Source organism: Ovis canadensis, chromosome 3 (assembly GCF_042477335.2).
Source record: "Ovis canadensis isolate MfBH-ARS-UI-01 breed Bighorn chromosome 3, ARS-UI_OviCan_v2, whole genome shotgun sequence".
NCBI classification, from domain to species: Eukaryota; Metazoa; Chordata; class Mammalia; order Artiodactyla; family Bovidae; genus Ovis; species Ovis canadensis.
The window spans coordinates 4,848,577-4,870,733 of record NC_091247.1 but is presented as its reverse complement, the minus strand read 5'-3'; the positions used below and the strand labels follow the sequence as shown (position 1 = coordinate 4,870,733).

Genomic DNA, 22,157 nt, shown 5'->3' with positions numbered 1-22,157 from the left:
ATCCCTCCCAGCATCAGGGTCTTTTCCAGTGAGTCAACTCTTCGCATGAAGTGGCCAAAGTATTGGAGTTTCAGCATTAGCATCAGTCCTTCTAATGAACACCCAGGACTGATCTCCTTTAGAATGGACTGGCTGGATCTCCTTGCAGTCCAAGGGACTCTCAAGAGTCCTCTCCAACACCACAGTTCAAAAGCATCCATTCCTCGGCACTCAGCTTTCTTCACAGTCCAACTCTCACATCCATACATGACTACTGGAAAAACCATAGCCTTGACTAAACGGACCTTTGTTGGCAAAGTAATGTCTCTGCTTTTGAATATGCAAGACTACAAAGGGGTGTGAGGAAATGCAGGGGTGATGAATATGTTCATTATCTCGATTATGATAAGGTGATGGTTTCACGGGTGTCAAAAATTACATACTATATACACATGCAACTTACTGTATTTTTTGTACACCCCAATAAAGTTGTTCAAAAAAAGCTACAATGAACAGTAATATATATCAGACTAACAATAAACTAAATTGTATACTTCTAATTTATAGAAATACCTTTAGAAGTATACAGAATGACAATGAAACATGTAGATTACAATTTAATCTGAAGGACCAAACCACTGATATAACAATACATTTAAAGGAAAAAAGTAAAGTGTCAGCAGACTACCTTATTCTGTGGACCAAAGAGCCACAAAGCTCAATAAAGCTGGTCAGAGAAATCATGTATTGAGACATCGGATACATCTGGGAACTGACGAGCAATCAAGTCAGGATGCACCTTTTTCTGACTTTTAAATCGCAGCAGGTTCTTGTTGGTGGCCTTGAGCAAACAGGCTCTCCCCAATTCCTCCCCACAACAGTTCTTCCCCTCATTGTGCAGACGTTCTGACAAGATAGCTCTGGCCCTGGAGTGTCCCTTCACCCTGCTTGGCGCAAACAGGGATTCCCCTGGGAACTGTTTAAGAATGTGAGTGTCCGGGCCTCTCCCCACAGAGGGCTCCCTGTAAAATTCTAACGTGCATCTGGGGTGGGAATCACTGCTCCAAAGGCTCCCTCACTCCGAAGAAGAGCTGGCCTCCACACCTGGCCCCTCCACACGTGGGTCCCTTTTCTTGGAAGCCTATTCCAGATCACTGCTACCCTGCTGTCAAAACGTCCGGAGTGAGGACTGACCTTGACAGCTCACCTATGGACCAGCAGGCCCTGAACTCAGAGCTGAATCCGGGTTGAAAAACTTTCCAAACGGAAAGACCATGACCAATTCCTTCACGCTAAGCACACTTAGGGAGATGATATACCTCAAGTCTCAGGAAGCTAGAAATAAGTCTAACCTGGGCTGAAAAAAGGTTTTTCAGGTTGTTTTTTGTGTTTTATTATTAAAAATAAATAAACAAACAAACCACCCCAGGTGTCTGCCATAAATGAGGACTATCAAAGTGACTGGTACCCCAGATCAAAATCCATCCTTCCCAGAAGACTCAAACTAAGAGGCAAAGCCGTTTCGTGTTTCCACATTACTGAGGTCACTGTGCCGGTCAGAGCTAACAGAGCAGTTTTCAGCAGAGATGAACAGAGACCATTATGATTCTAAACAGGGACTTTCTGGGTCAAAATCTATGGGTTACTAATAGCCTCGACGGCACAGGAAGAAGAGACACACGTCAAGAGACCGCTGAAATGACTATCCATTCCAAGAAAGAACAGAGATGGGGAAAAAAAAGCTTTTCACTATAACCACTGTGGATTGGGAAAGGCATCCTGTGAAATATTAACAATCCTGAAGCTCTCTTTGTTATGCAAAAAGGGATTTAAAAAAAGACCCAACTTCTATTTCATGAGTGTACTATACAACCACCATTTCTTTTCTTCCTTTGCCTAGGACTGGCTGGAGTGATGTAATAACCACACTAGACAGCTGTCTTCCTGGATAAAATCACCTTGTAAAGGAGAAATGCAATTAGAGGATGCAATGAAATATAAGTTTAAACTGATCTCGCAGGCTGCCATATTCGACTTGGTGCTTAATGGCCAGGTTCTTTATTATAGTTTTCCACTTTGATTTCTCTTTGATTCAGTATCTATGGAAGACATGGAGTCTTAAATTTTAGACTGTGTCACAAAGGGCCTGAGATAAATATAGGACAGATCAGCTGAGAGTGAGGCTAGGGCCAGAACCTGACAGCAAAGGGCTGAGGTGCCGTGGAGGGCGGGGCGGGGCAGGGCAGGGCTGGCTGCATAGGGCGACAGTGTCCTTTGCCAGCACCTTCCCTGTGTGTCCTCCCTCCACCGCCTCTGGCAGATGACACCCACTCCCAAGACTTCTCCTACCGTCCCCACACTGAAACTCCACTTCTTCAACAATAATCCAAGCTCCCAAGCTTTATATTTAAATTAAAAAAAAAAACCTGAAAAAATTTAAAATATACACAAAAGTAGACAAAACAGTATATTATAATGAGCCCATTGACAGTATTAAGGTATCATGACTCAGTGTCTACGATTCAGTTCAGTTCAGTTCAGTCGCTCACATGTGTGTGACTCTTTGTGACCCCAGGGACTGCAGCACCCCAGGCCTCCCTGTCCATCACCAACTCCTGGAACTTGCTCAAACTCATGTCCATTGAGTTGGTGACGCCATCCAACCAGCTCATCCTCTGTCATTCCCTTCTCCTCCTGCTCTCAATCTTTCCCAGCATCAGGGTCTTTTCAAATGAGTCAGCTTTTCACATCAGGTGGCCAAAGTATTGGAGTTTCAACTTCAACATCAGTCCTTCCAATGAATATTCAGGACTGATTTCCTTTAGGATGGACCGGTTGGATCTCCTTGCAGTCCAAGGGACTCTCAAGAGTCCTCTCCAACACCACAGTTCAAAAGCATCAATTATTCTGCACTCAGCTTTCTTTATAGTCCAACTCTCACATCCATACATGACTACTGGGAAAACCATAGCTTTGACTAGATGGACCCTTTGTCAAAAAGTAATGTCTGTGCTTTTGAATATGCTGTCTAGGTTGGTCACAGCTTTTCTTTCAAGGAGCAAGCATCTTTTAATTTCATGGCTGCAGTCACCATCTGCAGTGATTTTGCAGCCCAAAAAAGTTAAAGCCTGCCACTGTTTCTATTGGTCCTCCATCTATTTGCCATGAAGTGCTGTGACCGGATGCCAGGATCTTAGTTTTTGGAATGTTGAGTTTTAAGCCAACTTTTTCACTCTCCTCTTTAGTTCTTCTTTACTTTCTACCATAAGGGTAGTGTCATCTGCATATCCGAAGTTATTGATATTTCTCCCAGCAATCTTCATTCCAGCTTGTGCTTCATCCAGTCCAGCAATTAGCATGATAAGTTAAATAAGCTAAATAAGCAGGGTGACAATATACAGCCTTGATATACTCTTTTCCCGATTTGGAACCAGTCCATTGTTCCATGTCTGGTTCTAACTGTTGCTTCTTGACCTGCATACAGATTTCTCAGGAGGCAGGTCAGGTTGTCTGCTATTCCCACCTCTCTAAGGATTTTCCACAGGTTGATGTGATCCACACGGTCAAAGGCTCTGTAGTCAATAAAGCAAAAGTAGATGCTTTTCTGGAACTCTCTTGCTTTTTCAATGACCCAGCGGATGTTGGCAATTTGATCTCTGATTCCTCTGCCTTTTCTAAATCCAGCTTGAACATCTGGAAGTTCACGGTTCACGTACTGTTAAAGCCTGGCTTGGAGAACTTTGGGCATTACTTTACTAGCGTGTGTGATGAGTGCAATTGTGCGGTAGTTTGAGCATTCTTTGGCATTGCCTTTCCTTGGGATTGGAATGAACACTGACCTTTTCCAGTCCTGTGGCCACTGCTGAGTTTTACAAATTTGCTGGCATATGAGTGCAGCACTTTCACAGCATCGTCTTCTAGGATTTGAAATAGCTCAACTGGAATGCCATCACCTCCACTAGCTTTGTTTGTAGGGATGCTCCCTAAGACCCATTTGACTTCGCATTCTAGGATGTCTGGCTCTATATGAGTGATCACACCATCGCGGTTATCTTGGTCATGAAGATCTTTTTTGTACAGTTCTTCTGTGCATTCTTGCACCCTCTTCTTAATATCTTCTGCTTCTGTTAGGTTCACACTGTTTTTGTCCTTTATTGTGCCCATCTTTACATGAAATGTTCCCTTGGTATCTCCAATTTTCTTGACGAGATCTCTAGTCTTTCCTATTCTATTGTTTTCCTCTATTTCTTTGCATTGATCACTAAGGAAGGCTTTCTTATCTCTCCTTGTTATTCTTTGGAACTCTGCATTCAAATGGCTATATCTTTCCTTTTCTTCTTTGCCTTTCGTGTCTTTTCTCTTCTCAGCTATTTGTAAGGCCTCATCAGACAGCCATTTTGCCTTTTTGCATTTCTTTTTCTTGGGGATAGTCTTGATCCCTGTCTCCTGTACAGTGTCATGAACCTCCATCCATAGGTATTCAGATACTCTATCAGATCTAATCCCTTGAATTTATTTGTCACTTCCACTGTATAATCATAAGGGATTTGATTTAGGTCATACCTGAATGGTCTAGTGGTTTTCCTTACTTTCTTCAATTTAAGTCTGAATTTGGCAATAAGAAGTTCATGATCTGAGTGACCGTAACCTCCTGGTCTTGTTTTTGCTGACTGTGTAGGGCTTCTCCGCATTTGGCTGCAAAGAATATAAACAATCTGATTTTGGTATTGACCATCTGGTGATGTCCATGTGTAGAGTCTTCTCTTGTGTTGTTGGAAGAGGGTGTTTGCTATGACCAGCACATTCTCTTGGCAAAATTCTGTTAGCCGTTGATCTGCTTCATTTTGTACACCAGGGGCAAATGTGCCTATTCCTCCAGGTAGTTCTTGACTTCCTACTTTTGCATTCTAGTCCCCTAAAATGAAGAGGACTTTCTTTTTGGCTGGACCCCCCAGGGAAGTCCCTTCCCCAACACTTTTGAGAAGTGGGAGGCATGGAGTGTAAGCAGGTCCATATTGCTTCTCCCAAGGCTTGTGGGTGCCTCCAACCTAACCAGCTTCACAGGCAACTCATTCTCTTCTATCTGTTTATACAGACAGGAGTACTTGAACACTTTACAGTGCCAGCTTGATTAAGTACACGTCCAGCCTACAGAGAGGGCTTGGTGAATGCCAGAAAATGAGACTGGATCTAGGACTCGCTGCTGGCTTCCTGCCGGGGCCCAGCACTCCTGAGGACGGTGAGCCCAGGAAACTGGCCGGCTGACGCCAGGCACGGCAGCTCTCCTGGCCGTCTGAAGTACGAGGATCTCGACCACCTGCGGCTTTCAGCAGGCAGCTATTAGCTGAACTAAATACGGTTTTCTCAAGGGGAGAGGAGGATCTTTTACAACACATATGCTAATGAAGCACCACGACGTAGAGCATTTAAAGCAAAATGTCCCTATATTTATTCTCCATAGACAGATTTTTACATTAATATTTATGAGGGATTCCTCGTTTATTTCTCCTGGAGATTTTTCTCCTGCCCAAACAGAGGGATAAAAGATAAGTAACATGAACCAATTATCTTTTTAACAGCTACAAAGGACTACCTTATTTAGCTGCATTCTTCCACTTGATTAACTGTCCTAAAACAACGCTTTGCACACCCCAGCCCTGCTCATGAGCCCCCAGGGCCTGCTGCCCTCGCGGTGGTCGCTATGAGGCCTCCGCCTGCCTTTCAGGCCCTGCCTGCTGCTGGAGCCTGCAGATCCAGTCCTGTGCCCCATGCAGCAGAGGCATCTTCGCATGCTCACTTGCAGGCACCCCTGCGCCTGGTGCTCAGCCACGGATTCCTTTGACTTCCGGCTGTGCTGGGTCTTCGTCACTGTGCTCGGGCTTTCTCCAGGCGCGGTGATAAAGACTGCTTGCTGGCTGCCGTGTGCGGGCTGGAGTGTGGGCTCCTGTCACAGCGGAGCACAGGCTTACTGACCTGAGGCACATGCAATCTTCCCGGACCAGGGATCAAACCCGCGTCCCCAGCATTGGCAGGTGGACTCCTAATCAGTGGAGAAGTCCTGGTTCCCATCCACTTAAATATCCAACGCTCAATGCTTCCAGTTTACTGAGAGCCATGAGCAGCACAAACGATGACGACCAGCACATCTTGTAAAAAGACATTCTTGCCTCAGCAGCTGGGCGGGGAGCGAGGGCTGGTTCACTCAGGCGAGCCAAGACTGGGCAGGAAGGGGATGCAGGGATCCCTGGTCCCCAAGGAGTTTCCAGTCTCAACAAAACACAAGGCAGAGAGCGGCAAAGCCAGAGGCATTTGGCTACCACATGGAAGTTGTACAGAGCCGGGAGCGGACAGTTTCTTTCTGCCCAGTCCCTGAACCACATTTTCCCCTCCCCAGCCAATGCTGCAGACAGAGAAAGACACTTTCCTCCTCCGCCTGCCAATAACACTAGCAATAAACATAGAAAAGGACATTTCAAGAACTATTACTGACAGCGTCTTCTCTGGGCCCTCAAAAGCTCTAAAGAGCAAGAACAGGCGACAGCGGCGCCTGGATGCACGAGAAGATGATCCTGCACCCTCGGCTTTGAACGCCTTCAGATTCGATTTTGAGGCAAATGGAAAACAAACAAATGTGAACAGCAACAAAAAAGCAGAGAGAGAAAATGAAACGGCGCTTGTGCAGTTAAACTTTTACAATCCAATTGGGCAAGGCCCCAGGCTCTTCTCTGAGTCCCCTTTGCGGTTCAGGGTGCAGTGGGCTGCAAGGAGCTCGGAGTACAAGGTATCTGACCATCAAGGTTTCTTTTTGTCACTGTGTCGAGGTGGTCTGACAAGATTTTATGGTGTTCTTGCCTCTTTCCCAGCCTCAATGATACAACCTCAACACAGGCAGGTACACAAGTTCCTATCAACCTTTTATTCTTTGCATAAAAAACTGGCTGAACCTGACAGCATGGAAATTATTTTTTGACAAACAGAGGAATACAGTGAATTACTCCAATATTTTGGCCAATGAGCGAAAAACTGACTCATTTGAAAAGACCCTGATGCTGGGAAAGACTGAAGGTGGGAGGAGAAGGGGATGACAGAGGATGAGATGGTTGGATGGCATCACCGACTCAATGGACATGAGTTTGAGTAAATTCCATGAGTTGGTGATGGACAGGGAGGCCTGGCGTGCTGTAGTCCATGGGGTCACAAAGAGTCAGATGTGACTCAGCGACTGAACTGAACTGTTGTTCAGTCTCTAAGTCGTGTCTGACTCTGTCCTACCCCATGGACTGTAGCATGCCAGGCTCCTGTGTCCTCCACTATCGCCCAGAGTTTGCCCAAATTTACGCCCACTGAGTCAGTGATCTAACCATCTCATCCTCTGCTACCCCCTTTCCCTGTGAACACTCCCATCCAAATTTAGGATGCTGGATAGATTTTGATAAATTCTTTTTTGAGATAAGGCTGATATCCCTCACTATTCCTGGACACAGCTCCAGTCTTGTAGGAAGAAGACAAAGAAGTAACGAGTCAGACAGCTTCTATATGACTGATGTTAATAAATGAGCTTCTGTGGTCTTGGTTATTGGAAACTGATCTCTTCCTTATTAATATGGTCCCACAATGGAGAGAAAGATTTCTCCATGTTCTAGCATGCAAACAATGTTTTAATCTTTAATTATATTCTCAATTTCAACTCTTCTGGAGAGTGAGAGCCACCAAGGCCTAGGATTATTTCTTTATTACACAGCCTCTCAGTGGTATCTAATGAATATTGTTACTTAATACATGCCAGTAGGGGAAAGGGGAATTTTGTGAATCTCTACTCAAGTTTTGATGACTTTTTGCCAACCTCAAGGAAACTTAAAAGCTGCAAAGTTCTCTGTTTCCTTTCGGGGACACTCAGAACAGCCAACAACACACTGGCTCTGCTCCCCAGCTGAGGCCCAGGGAGTGCAGGCCTGGCAAATAAGCAACCTGGATGAGGGGATTACAGGAGGTGATGCTGTATATTTCTAAAACTCACGGCAATCAATCGGTTTGCTTCTCATTTGTGGTATATTAACTGATGCTTTGAAAGTGAAAAGTGAAAAATCCTTAGTCACTGTCATGTCCAACTCCTTGCAACCCCATGAACTGTAGCCCGCCAGGCTCCTCTGTCGGTGGGGTTTTCCAGGCAAGAATACTGGAGTGGGCATGTCCTCCTCCAGGGGATCTTCCCAGCCCAGGACTGAACCCCTCCTGTATTGCAGGTGGATCCTTTATCATCTGAGCCTCCTCTGCTCAGAGACAAACTAAACTCCCATGAAAAGAGATGCCAAACATTCCTGTTCAGGGCTCCTCTCACCATCTGAGGTGAAGCACTTAAATATAAACCTATCAACATACAACCAAATGCTGCCCTCAACAAAATATCAAGATCCTCGGGAGGCAAAACAAAGCCCAAGTAATCAAGAGAAGGGTTAGGTAGCTGCAAGGAAGCAGGGTCACAGTCACTATCAAATGACGGCTAAATCAGGGCTTCTGTAATAGCAAAGCAAACACAGAAACCTGGAGTTTCATCTCTGTGCGGCTGAGGAAAAAACTCATAGAAAAGGTCTGGGAAAATCAGCAACAGGAGAGAGAATGATGTAATGGCCAGGAAGCTACAGGAAGAGACCCGGGTTTTGTATGCTCATCCTGGCAAATATTTGCCTTTCTCAATTTCAACGTCAATGACCACGAAGAGCGGGGGCCCTCATTCATCACTGTCACCCAGCACGGAGCCACGTCTCCGCTTTGCTCTCCAGGTCTCCTGGCAGTTTCACATTAAGCAAGAGACAACAGGAGCCTCTCCCTTTCGAGAGCAGAGGCAGCACCTACCACGTGCCTTAGTGAGAATCCAGTCACCTATACAAGCACCGTGTGTGATTTCAAGTCCATGATCTTCTCGGGAGCTAGTGTGCAAGGCAGTGGCAGAATATGAGCCTCTTTCAGTTCAACTTCCAGAACCCAATCAGTGGCCATACCGAGACAATCTGCTGTTCAAACACTGGAACCCTGAGGTGGCCAAGCGGTGTCATTATGCCAGTGACTGCCTCCATCGGTGGCATTTCTCCCCAGCAACACTTGTCCCGGCACGTGGTTTTTGGATGTCATTATTACTCAAACTCGAGGTAGGTCATCCAAGAGCAGGAGCAGGAAGTGAAGATGCCTCGCACTCTCAGAGATATGAGACAACACTGAAGCAGACGCCAAATGATGAGGAAGTGCCACTAGTGTGCTCCCGAGAACAGCTAGGAATCATGTTCAGCAATAAAATGGAGCAGAGCTCTAACACACACGAACCAATCTCCAAAACATCACGTCGCACAAAAGCAGCCCAGGAGAAAGCACTGTGTTCCGCATGACTCCGTTTACGAGGAGTGCCAGAAGAGGCGAAACTGGAGAACGGGGATCGGAATCAGAACGCTTGTTGCCTGGGGCAGCCGAGAAACTGGAGGCAAGTGCAGTCAAGTCTTTCAAGGAGCTGTGCTGTAGACAGGCGCGGGGGTGGGAAGGTGAAAGAGGAGGCACTAGGAGTCGGTGTTCTCCCAGGAGATGGTTCTGGGGTTCGCCCATTTCCATTCTACCAAGAGCGAAGGAGGAGAAAGGTAACACGGACGGGGTGGGAGAGAAACAGGGGGCCCCTGCAGAAATGCTTGGGAGCAGGTGAGGGGGCACTGGACCCAGTGAATGAGCAGAAGGGCCGCTCTGGGCTGCGAGCAGGGCCGGCGCATCCCCAGGGATGAGAGAAGGCGGCCTCTGAAGTGCCCCTAGTCTCACAGGCAGGACCTCTTCACAAACCATAAGGTGATACCCAGAAACCGCCTGGCGTCACAACCTCCAGCATGGGGGGGAGGGGCGGGGCAGGTAATACTTTTAAAAATAACCTTTCTGTAAAACAAATAACTTTTTTCCCCCCTCAAACCTAAGTGAAACCTGGAACTTCCCTGATGGTCCAGTGGCTAAGTTTCCAAGCTCCCAATGCAGTGGTGCGGGTTCAAATCCTGGTTGGGAAACTAGATCCCACACGCCAGTGAAGCCAAATAAATGAAAATAAGTATTTTAAAAAAAAACCTGAATGAGATCTACATGCGCAAAATAAGAACACACAAGGCTCTTTCACCTCTGATGAAACCCAGGAGTCACACTGATTGTGTGTGACTTGGCCACAATGATTAAAACCAACACCCCACGCTGCCACAAGAGTACATGGAGCGAGGTCTCATAGAGCTGAAGCTGCCATCCACGACGGCACAAGGAAATAAGGCGCCAGCTGACACACAGGGATCTCCGGGTGCAACTTACAGGTCAGTCAAGTGTGACAGCCACTTCCCAGACTGAGCCCAGTCTCACAAGGTCAAAGGCAAACAATGTTTACCCAGCAACGGGGGACACAGCCTCCTTTATGAAAATGATGGTGTCTGTTCTTCTGCAAAAGACTTAAGAACACTCGGGAATCTGGGAGTGAGGTCGCTTCAGCAGGGCCCTCTGAATGCTAATATAGGATCAGAGATCTTTCATCACGAACAGCATCTTGTTTCCTTACAAGCGTCTTTGGAAGGGGAGAAAAATATGAATCGTTAATCCCACAAATCACTAATCCTCTGGGAACTTGGCGGGGGTGGGGGTGGGGGGGTGCGTGAAGCATGGAATCTGAGTCTTCAAAGACTATTGCTTTTAAAGCCAACTGCATTTTAAAAACAAACACATCAATGATGGTACAAACCTCCTGCATTCTTGCCACAACTGTGGTCTCAGCACGCTCAGGAAGAGGCTTCGGGGCAGCAGCTTCCACGCCACCCAACTGCTGACACAAGCCAATGCAGAAACCCAAGCGCCTCCGCACTAGCAGACACACAGAGTTCTAGGGGAGGGCGGGCGAGGAGGCCAGCCCCTGGCCCTTAACCGCCGCCTCCACTGTTTAGAAATAAACCCTTTCCCCAGAGTTCTGTAGGCCTATGCAAGAAAGCTCCTAGCTCTCCACAAGGAAGCCTCCATCCCTCCCGGCCGGCAGCGGAGAAATTCAGTGAGTCTGGTGCCCGCGTGGGCTCTCTTGGCACTGCCGTGGCCTTCTCGAGCACGTGAGGATCCGGCCCTTGGGACCCGGCACGCTTGACTATGAAGCTGCAGTCTGGTCATCCCCTGCTGCTCGTCTGTTCCTCTGTGTCTACTCAGAGCATCCCCAAAGCCAAAATCCTGTCTTATTCGTCTCCAAATCCCCAGCTCAGAGCACAGAACCCAGCACCTGTAGGCCCCAAGTAAATATCTGCTGGATAAACAAGAGAATGGGGCTCACAGGCCCCACCACCTGACTCTCTGTGCAGTGTCTCTCCTCTTTGGCAATCGTGGTGGTTTTAAAACATGTCTGCAAATTTGGACACTCCTTCCTTCAGAAGAGAGCACCTCACCTTCTCCCCACGAGTGTCAGTCAGACTCGGCAGCTCATTCCTAATCCACAGAACAGGTGGAACTGATGCTACACATCTTGAGGTGAGGCCATAAAAAGGACAGGCTCTGCCTGGCTCGCCTGCCCTGGGAGAGTCACCCGCATGTCCAGAGGACGCTCAGGCAGCCTGCGGAGAGGCCTGTGTGGGGAGGAACTGAGGTCTCCCACCAACAGCCAACCCCAAATTGCCTGCCACGCGAGTGACCACCTTGGAAGTGGCCTTTGGACCCTGGTCCAACTTTCAGATGCCTGTGGTCCTGGCTATCTGACGGCAGTGTTATGAGAGGCTCTGAACCAGGTTACTCCCGGACTCCAGACCCACAGAAAATATGGGTGATCATGTTTACTGTCGTTAAACCCACCAAGTCTGGGGCAATTTGTAGCAACAGATGAAAATGCAGCAACCCTGGGGCATTTCGGTGATATCTTGAAGGGAGTTCACAAGACATTTCCTTAAAGACAAAGTTTATGGTCATACCATGTTTATAGTAAGAGTTCTGTAATGAGGAAATGTCCTATAGATAAAACCACAACACGGCTGATTAACAGGCAATTTTAAATACTCCATGGGTCAAATTATACTACCTTAAAACCTAACAACTACAATAAATGTTGGGATGTGATACAGAAGAACAGTATCACAAGACATTTCTTCTTAAAGGCTGGTTTTTGTTTTTAAAAATTATATATTACACATGCATAGGAAAAAAATCTAGAACAGCCATCAAAACTGTAACGGTAACTTTATCAGGATGACAGCACTATTATTTTTTCTTTTTTAATAATCTTTGACTTTTTTTTCAAAATCTACAATAGGTATATATTACTAGTTCCTTTTTTTTTTTTTACAATGTATGATTCAATTAGGTCAGCAGCTATGCCACATACTGGTGTCTCTACTCCTGACAACTAACACAGTAAGTGGCACATAGTAGGTGCTCAGTAAAAGCAAACAGAATGGCCTTTAGTTATAGATCCTGCTACTGGACAGCTGCTCTAAAAAGGGATGTCAGGATAATGTGAATCCACAAAGCTCAAGGATATGAAAAGGCTGCAGTCAATTTTCACAGGAAAAGAGGCATCAAGCATAGGAAATCATTTCAACACTGGGTTCTTAGGCCACGGGAACCACTTTTCTCTTTGAAACCAAGTATTTTGAGTGATTTATTATAAATTTATAATGACAGTTGTGAACACCCAGCTTTTTTTTCTCGGCATGAGAACAGAGTCTGTTGATTGCCTTGCTGCTTAAAATAGTTTCTAAGTGTCCTCATAATAGCATGTCACCTGTAAACAGGTTTCAAGCCAATGCAAATTAACAAATGGTGAACAGATGGACTAAGAACTGACTTTTGTCGGGAGAGAGTTAGCAACAAACACTTCTGGCTCCAGTCTTGTGGGACCATTAGAAAGTCTTTCACTTCTCACCACGCATCCTGCCTCAGTGGACAAGCCATGCAGGGAGGATGACAAGTTATAAGGCCCACTAGACTTCTGAAAGCCAAGAGCTGAGATGTGCAGAATCGCCAAGTCAACATGCGCAAAGCATCAGACAGAAGAAGCTTTTTGCCAAATGGTGAAAACCCCCTCTTTCTTGCATCACTCGAGGAAGCTGGCCCTGCAGTCTCTGGAAAGGATGGCGCCTGTGTGTGTGGCAGACAAAAAGGAACTTGCTGGAGGCCAGCTGGTTATGTTCATCCCACCCTGGAAGCAAATGCTGCTGGTGAAGAAAACCTGAAAGTCATACAAATGGTGGGCTGCGAGCATCCACTGGTGAGAAGAGACCCCCCAGAATCATCCCCTGTAGTTTTCCCAGCTCCTCACTGGTCCTTCTCCTCCCTGTTCTCAAGTCTCCCCCAGCACCAGCTCCTTGGAGAGGCCTTCTTTGACCACCTGTTTTCAGCAGCCTCCCCTCCTTACCATCCTATGTGTTCCCTTCAGAAGTACTTATCATAACCAGAAATTACTGTACTAGTTTATTCATTTGCTTAGGGGTACTTGCTTTTTGCCTTTCCTCCCCAGTAAATCAAAAGCTCTGAGAAGATGGGACCATGCCTGTCTTGCCTGTGACTGTATCCCCAAAGCTGGGGACAGTGCACGGCAGACAGGAGGTATAATAAGTATTTGCTAACCAAACACAATACAAATGAGATCCTGTGTAAAGGCAAACAACTGAATCTCCCCTGCAAACCCCCTTCAGACTGGAAACTTCAAAATGTAGTCTGTAACGGAGGATATTAAGGAAAGAGGGTACAATAGGAGAACAGGCTGAGCTGGGCAATGTGTTTAAAAACCAGGTCAAGCCTTTGGGAGGCAGCACCCCTTCCAGGGGAGTCTGTGTGTGGAGTGAAAAAACCACCAGCAAAGACTGGTGTGTTCAATTTATGATTCTACATCACTGAGTGAGCCATGGCTCTCAACTCCTGAGGTTTCGAGTAAAGGCCAATCCAATGGGTGGAAAAACTATGGCATCTTCAAAGGAATACTCCGCAGCAACAAAAAAGAACAAGCAGTCTAACAGCTGTTATGTTGAGTGAAGACAGCTCATATAAAAGTTACATGTGTGACTGCATCTATACGAAGTTCAAGAACAGGTCAAATTAATTGTTCAAAGAAGTCAGGACAGTGGTCAACTTAGGGAGGTGGCAGCCTGTGTACAGGGTGGGAACGTGAGAAGAATTCTCAGGGAGTCCTGGAAGTGGTGGCCAGTGGCGTGATCTAGGTGGAGCTACACAGAGGCAGACACGTGAAAAAACCATCCATCCAAACGCACACTTTACAGTGTCTGTTCTCTCTACTGGGAAAAGGAAGAGCACGTATATTACTCTTCTAAAGGAGAACAAGTGAGCCCGGCACCGACTCTAATCCCACGGCTACCAGATTCTCTAGACGGCCTGCAGTTTATCAAAGCGTGCTCCTCAGCGGCCTCATTTGTGAAATACAGAGAACTGCACTCACACTCTGCCAACTCTGGGACTGAGAAAGGAAACAAAGAATAAGCCATGAGGTATCTTAACGTCCTAGAGACACACACAGACCAGGTAAACTGGGGATTGCATTGTAACTGCTTCTTTGAAGACCGATGCAAAATAGGTGACCTACGTGTTTGGTCTCCAATCTTAACAGAAATGTTTTTAAAAGAAAGAACGATCTTGCCAAAATGAGTTTCCATTAGCCAAAAACAAGCACAAATTAGAGTTTACCCAGGACGAAAGAACTTTTTCCAACCCATCACTCACTGAGGTGGTAAGACGAGAGTCGTGGGTTGAGCCTTTGGTCTACGTTTAGCAGACACTCCCATCTGGTTAGCGGAACGTTTCAACGACTGTTGATTCAAAAGGCCAGATGCCAGACCTGCGTGGTACTGCAACTGCAGAGGAAAACCAAACAAAAGGGGAAGAAAAATAACATTTGGTAAAAGCAGGACAAGGGCTAGTAAACTATCAATACTTGATACATCTTACCAGCTCAGAACATTTTTAATAATTTCAAATATACCTGCTAACATCTTGCTTCAAGAAATGTATTCATAGGAGATAATCAGACAAGCAGGAAAACAAGCATGAATAAGGATGCTCATCACAGCATTACAAAATGATAAAGAACCGAAACCAATCTAAAGGCCCAATAATAAGAGGGAAATTGGGTAAATACATAAAGAACTTTACAACATCATTTTGTTGAATTTTTAAAAAAAGGTATTGTAAACAAAGAGGTGCTTAAAAATGTTCTCCAGAAGGTTAAAGCATGCTCTCCAAAAGGTTAACAGTGTATTTCTAAGGAGAATTGTGGTAATTTTTTACTTCTTTTTTCACTTCTGTTCACATTTGCTTTATGTAAATGGTTTTAAAGCTTATGCCATTTTTCAAAAAGAGGATCCAGTGGGTTTCCTTAAAAAAAAATTAGTTCTAGGAACTCTTGCTACTGTCATGTCTTGCTTGTAATAAAAAACATAACTCACAGACCACTGTGGTCAACAGGAGCACAACAGGCTGATCATAAACAGATTCAAACATACAGCTGGGCTGTTGTTCCCAGTGGCTAAGATACAAGTATCGATCACAAAAATAAGCACAGGAATGTATCTCATGACAATGTACACAAATGGATACAGGCTCACTGAAGAGAACTGGCTGAAGAAGTTAATTCCACTCCATGCACACGAGTTGGAACAATACAAGCGAGGACGCGGCAGACTCTAAGCGGGCTCAGGGCCAGCATCGTTCGCTTTGTTTTGACAGACTGCTGAGCTTCGAGGTTACTCAGGACAGATCATTTTACTCCTCTAGACTTTCTCTATTGGAAAAGAGAAATAATACTGCCTAGTTCTAAACCAAACAGGACTTTTTAAAAAAAGTTATAATTGAGTTATAATTCATATAAAATAAAATGCATACATTTTGGTGTCCAGTGTGGTCATGTCTTGATAACATACGCTTGTGACACCACCACCCCCATCAAGACGCAGCCTCCATCACTGCAGAAAGCTCCCCTGTGCCCCACGCAGGAGTCTCCCCCTGCCTTCAACTCCGATCATCAGGATCTTTTGATGTACAATACAGCTCACACTCTCGCTCGTTACCAAATGAAGCTTATCTCCAATTTGACATGTGACAGTGACACCCATTTCCCTTTTTAAATCCCATACTTTTGTACTTTAGCTGTGAAGAGTTGTCATCCATCTCTGTAACAAAATTATCCCTGAAAGGTATCCCAATTTTGAACAGATGTAAATAAAACATTCGAACTTGAAAACACCAAGCTAAGAAACTTGGATTGAGAACATTTATAACATCCAACATGTTTCTTTTTTCCTCCTCAAATTAAGCAAGGTCTTTCAAACATTTATTTAGAATTAACTGAATATACAAATAGTAATTCATTCTGCAGCTCTGAATTTCTTTTCAAAATGCTCTTCCATGGATAGATTTCCTTTGCAGAGTCAGCTACATTACAGCTCATGGTAATGAAATTGGTGACCACCATATAAAAGGGGTTGGGCCCTGGATGCAAAGGGTAATAACGTCCTGAAAAATAAATGGCCTCCCGTAAAGCCACTGGGCTGCACACAAACAGAGAGTGAAAGAAAACACAACCAATTGAAATGATCTGCTTCTTGAAAGTAGCTATAAAAATGAAACTATCCAGTGACCCAGGAAAGACCGAAATGTCTGTGTTTGGAGCATCCATATTGCTTTTTAACAGGCTCTTGATTTACTTGGTCGATTTGCTATGGGAGCCTTATGGCTGCACAATACAAGACAGAGACATATCACATTCATAATAAAAACGGAGCTCTTCTCGAGGTGGAAAAAGGGGGGTATAATTTGGCTCTAACAACTCATCGCAGACCAATGAATTTTGCTCAAATTTATTTTTCTCCTACAGATTTCTTAAATGGGAAATCAATGGAAGCAAGGGACAGTACAAGTTTGAAAGACAATGTTTCAAAATGTCAGCTACTTGGGTTTCGATCCTCCCCACCAGAATTTGCAATGAGTGCAATATGCATGGGGCTTTATGGAATTAAAGGGAAAGACAGCTTGGCAGGGGACCCTCCTGGCTCCAGGAACCGTCTCTCCTTCTGGCTCTCCTTCTCCTTTGTATCTTATTAGGGTCCATGCAAGCTCAGCCATTCCAGCCCTGCTGACTCTTTTGAGTGGAAGAGTCCTGCTAACTATGCAGAGTGGCAGGGTGATTTTGTCCACCTGGCATCATTTTGATCATTTGCTCAAACAAACAAAAACCCCCAAACAGCAGAAATGCATGCTAGCTGCTGCCTGTCTTTCCCAGGGTTCCGATGAGACTTCTACCATCTTGGATGCTCTCAATGTAGGCCACACCCGAGAGCACATGGAGATGGAAGGAGTTTTCTTCTCCCAGAACAAAACCTGCCCTTGAAAGCTGACTCACAGTGATTAAGCGACATTTGTTAATCATATATACGGTTCCCAGTTTCCAGGAACACAGCTCCGACTGTCAAGATCTATAAGGGGCCCATTAAATATTTACCGAAGCATCTTTATAATGGGAGAAAAGGTCAAAGTTAATAAAACTGACAGGCAGCTCCTGTCCAACTGGATTTATACATTATTTAAGCACTAAATACTCTATTCCATGAAACACTGCGTAGATCTGCAAAGACTCTTGGAAAATGTTCACTCAGCCAAAGGTTTTAAAACAGCAGAAGGGAGTTCAGAGCTAATCCACAAATTAACATTAAGAACATATCACTCCTCAAAATACTGCCATACGTGTTCAATTACAGGTTCGGTAATATTTTCTATAAAAATATATTTCAATAAACATACTTTGCTCCAAATGTCTGTGGCATGGAAACAACTCTATTTCAAAAGGCAACTTATCAAAGTTATAATGTGATTTTTCTATCCAAGATCATTTCTCCACTAACCAGCAAGAGTAAAATGTAAGTGGGAGAGAAATAAAACAGTCCATTCTCTGAACTTCCACGTCTCGCAGCTGGGGAACGGGAGTGCTGTGTGGCCAGCTGGGGGGAGGGGGTCTTTATTGCCTGCTGCTTGGTAGTCCTAGCTATTTCCATGTTCTCTGAATTTTGAGAGAAAATTTCTCAGTTCCAAGAGAAACCTATCTGTTCATGTCAAACTTCTACTTTCTATAACAAACGTCATATTTTTTGGTCAATTCTCAACCTAAAACCTTTTCTAATCAATTATACCTACTAATTAGCTCTCTGCCTGCGAAATTTTCAATACCTCATAATGATCTGAGGGAAACACCACTTTGAATTAGGAAAACCTTGATTTACTGAATAAATGCTATTTTAGTAATATTAGACATGCACAAGTGTGGAATGTGATCAGGTCCTGGTGAATTCCAATGTACAGACTAAGAGCCTCTCGAACATGCTGCTGGACCTGCTGCTAATAAAAGCTGTGCGACCTTACACGGCTCATTCGCATTATGTTTTCTCCAAGGACCCACCGAGCTCTGAGGTTTAATTCCAAGCTCTAGGCTTCTAAAGACATCACGAGGGTATTTGGCTTCACCAAAAACTGGTGAAGTAACGTCCCTACAATTTCATACAACAGCAAACCCTTTTCCTCTGGATAGCCTAAGGTCTTTATTTTTAAAGTCCAAATTATTGAGGCTCAAATCCGGTTAGCTTTAATATGCTTCAAATTACAAATGACAAAACAGACTGAGAGGAAACAATATGAAAGGAAATTATTTTAAAAACAGAACTCAAATGCAAAGTTTCTGATTTAAATCTCAGGTTCAGAAAATGAAGTGAGCAATGGTCCGCTTAGTTAGACCTCCAACTGGTTTTCCATGTTCCACACTGTTCTGAATGCTCTACCTGCTCCAAGATAAATAAAGGACATGTTTTGCAATAGACAGAAGTTTGAGAAGAAAACAGAAGGAAATTCATCCCACTGATCACATTCAATATACCGATTAAGCCACTGGCATTCGATCAGGCCTAGAACTTAAAAGCCGATGTGTTTGCTAGAACCTCCCCTGGGGTCCGGGGTATAGCATCTATTCATAAGCAACATGGTCCTCCCCGTGCCATATGGCCTGAATCCCACTTTAAGAAAACTGACATTCAAAAATCTCAAAATTTATAAGCCAGCTCAATCAAGGTTTGATTCTTCCTATCATGAAAATCATTATTTTCTTTTCCATCAAAGGCTTCTTGGGGGAGGAGGGGAGCAAGTTAAAAACAGCAATGACAGATTCTCCTTAACCTTAAGGCATTTCAACTCCATCTTAAAAAAATCACTTTACACAGAATTACATATAGGTTCCTAAGAACACTAGGAAGACACATTGGTACTTCTAGTAACTAAACCCTCTGGATGAAGAATGTGATAGAGCCAAGCTATGATAAATTTTGGCTGCCTGAGTGCAGGGGGCCCACAGAAGGGGAAGAAGAGATCAAGGGCTGGAGAGCCCCACCCCTCCTCCCTGCACAGAGCTCCTCTCTCTCTGGCACGTGGCATCCAGGTAGGGAGGCCTGGTGTTCTTTCTTGGGCCAGGGGTGAAGCTGGCCACGAGGGAGACATACCGTGAGGACACAGCCTTGTTACTACTGATAACTCTGTATTCTCTACAGCGTGCAAGGTAGTGCGTTAAGTACAGGAGATGCTAATGGATTTGTCAACTGACAAGTGGGCTGGCCGACAGGAGACTCTGCCCTGGCCTGGCCTGTGGCTGGAGCCAACCTAGAGAACAGAACGATTCCATCAGACAGCCCTCTCGCAGCTGGTTTCCAACAGAAGCAGACTCTCGGCTTTGCAGATGTTCACTGTCGCGACAAAGTCACGAGAGTCCTGCCTCCCACTTACTCTAAATGCTAAAAAGCAGGAGTGCCGAACCCCTCTGCAGGCTTGAGCTCAGGAAAAGACCTTCCTAGGGGCTGCCCTCCGATTGCTTCAGTCCTCCAATCGCTCGCAGAATTCTAACGTCCGAGAGCAGGCCTGGGGAAGCCACCCTCCACCTCCACTCCACCCCACTTTACGGGAGAGGAGACTCCGATCGTAAAGAGGTCACCAGCCAGGGTCTCACGCATCGTGAAAGGGAAACAGGCCATTCAGGGCTCAGCTCCCATTCTTTGTCCCGTTGTCTTACGTGTGCTGCATCTTTTTAACCGCGCGCCTGGCATTTGTTATCACTGCTCAGGCCGTGAAACGCAGCCCTTCTTCTCAGGCCAGGAACCAAGGCTGAGGGAAGGAGCATGGAGCGTCGCCAGCGTTTGCCGGCTCCTGTCTGCTCCCTCACTCTCACCTTTCAGCGCTGAGATGTCACACGCCTTTTTCCTCCTACTGACTCCAGTCATGTCTAAGGTGGGGAGTTTGAGGAAGTTCTAAATGCTCTCACTTTACGGTTTTAATACCATTTAGCAACAAAAACTTCAAAGACAAAAGAATCGAGAAACCACAGACACCTCAAGATTGTCAAAAACCTAGTTTCTAGACTCAGCAGTAACACATCTGACCTTCCTAGCAGCCTTGACAGTGTCCTAATGGGGCAACTGTGCTTGTGGAGTGCTTCGTGGGTTTTTATAAATCATCTTATTGCCCAGGAGCAGCCACATGCATAATCTGTTTTTACTTAGGATTCTCTTTGAGAATTTCTGTAATATATCATGACAGTAACAGGTAAGGACATTAGCCATGGAGGACCACTTCCCCTGCAGAGCGCTGACCAGAACAGCCAGAGCTGGTGGGCCTAAGGGCACTGAAAATCCTTCCAAGAGGCGTGAGCGCGCACCAGGCTCCCGGCGCAAAGCCAGGGACACACGGCACCTGGGTCAACTCACCCACCAACACCTGGATTGAGCCACATGCCACGAAGCTGCCATATGCATGTGCGGCACTGGCGGGTGGGGGAGGCTCCTGCAAGAGTCTCACTCTCATACTTAGGAGTCATATTTCTCCTAAACCATTAAGCTTTCAACTAAAAGCAATATTTGTGCAAAACTAGGAACACTTCGTCACCACTTTGAGTTGCAAAGACCTTTGCCCCTCATTATTGAAATGTATTTTGTTCCCAGCTAATGAGAAAGAACCATGTCTTACAATAAAGCCCTGTTTCCTCTTTTAAACATAACTCTAAAGAAAGAAATAAGCAAGGTTGCCTGGTATTATCTGTGCCAAGGAAAACAGCTACAGAAAAATACCATAAATCTAATTGTTTTGCTTGGGTTTTTATCTAAATATTAGACAATGATATTAGCTTCTTTTCTCCTTTTATCTCCTAATGCTTCTTTCAAATAGCCAGTATGAAAGAAAGAAAGAAAGAAAGAAAAACACCCTCAGATTTGAGCTTTTATGGGTAAATGATCTCTTCACTTGGGCAAAACAGCATCAATAAACCATAAGAAGGAAGCCTCCAATGTATTTGCCCATTTGTTCTCTACTGGGTTCAGGCCTTTCAATTACCATGAAAGCAGGACACAAACCAAGGGGCCCGCTCCGGCTCAGCTGCGGCATCATTCACCTCCCCGTCTGGGCTTCTGCTTCCTGCACGTGAATCCTCAAATGTCCAGACTTTAAAACTGTCAAAGTAAATTGAGAGGACGGACAGCAGCCTTTCTCTTTCTTAAATATCTGTAATGTTTAGGCCTGTTTAGAACTGTTCCTCTGGAATGTTTCAGAACTCACACCTTTATTAATAGACCTTTCTCCACAACTGCTTCTGTTTACACTGCAGCTGTATGCACGTTATCATACACAGAAGACGCCAATCAGTCGGAAGAGTTATCACTCAGATATCCAAACAGATTCACTAAAAGGCAAACTGTGAATGCGGCTAGAAATGGAGGAAACATCCATCACAGGGACTATTTGTAGAAGGAGAGAGAAAGCAGACAAAAGAAAGCCAAAAAGGAAAGACGAGCCACAAACACTAACAGACAAGGGTGCTGCCCATCTCCTGTGAGCCACCGCACCTTTCACAGCAGGCTCCCAGCCTCTGCACCTGAGGGGTCCCAGAGTGCAATGCCCAAGCTCACAAGGATCTTGGGGGAAGGTCACAGGGCCGCTTAGGAAGATGTAGGCAGGAAATACAAACAGGATCAAGGCAAGTCTGCCAGTGCACTGACGAGGGCATCCTAGCAGCTTTTTAATGGGCGGTGACATGAGCACACGCTCTCTGAAGAGGACAGCGTGGCGGCAGTCTCGCTCACCCGCATTCCGACTAGAGGGAGCAGCCGTGTCAGAAGGGCCGTCCG

The 22,157-nt window shown here is 45.3% G+C and overlaps 1 protein-coding gene across 2 annotated transcripts in view; it reads right to left on the bottom strand.

The window, feature by feature from the left end:
* The window catches only part of MED27 (mediator complex subunit 27), a 216,849-nt gene that overhangs the window by 131,773 nt on the left and 62,919 nt on the right, over positions 1 to 22,157 (bottom strand). For both annotated transcript variants that reach the window (XM_069582151.1, XM_069582152.1), the window contains exon 3: positions 14,680 to 14,810. In XM_069582151.1, coding sequence (XP_069438252.1) covers positions 14,680 to 14,810 — 131 coding nt within the window. The remainder of the gene's footprint in view (positions 1 to 14,679; positions 14,811 to 22,157) is intronic.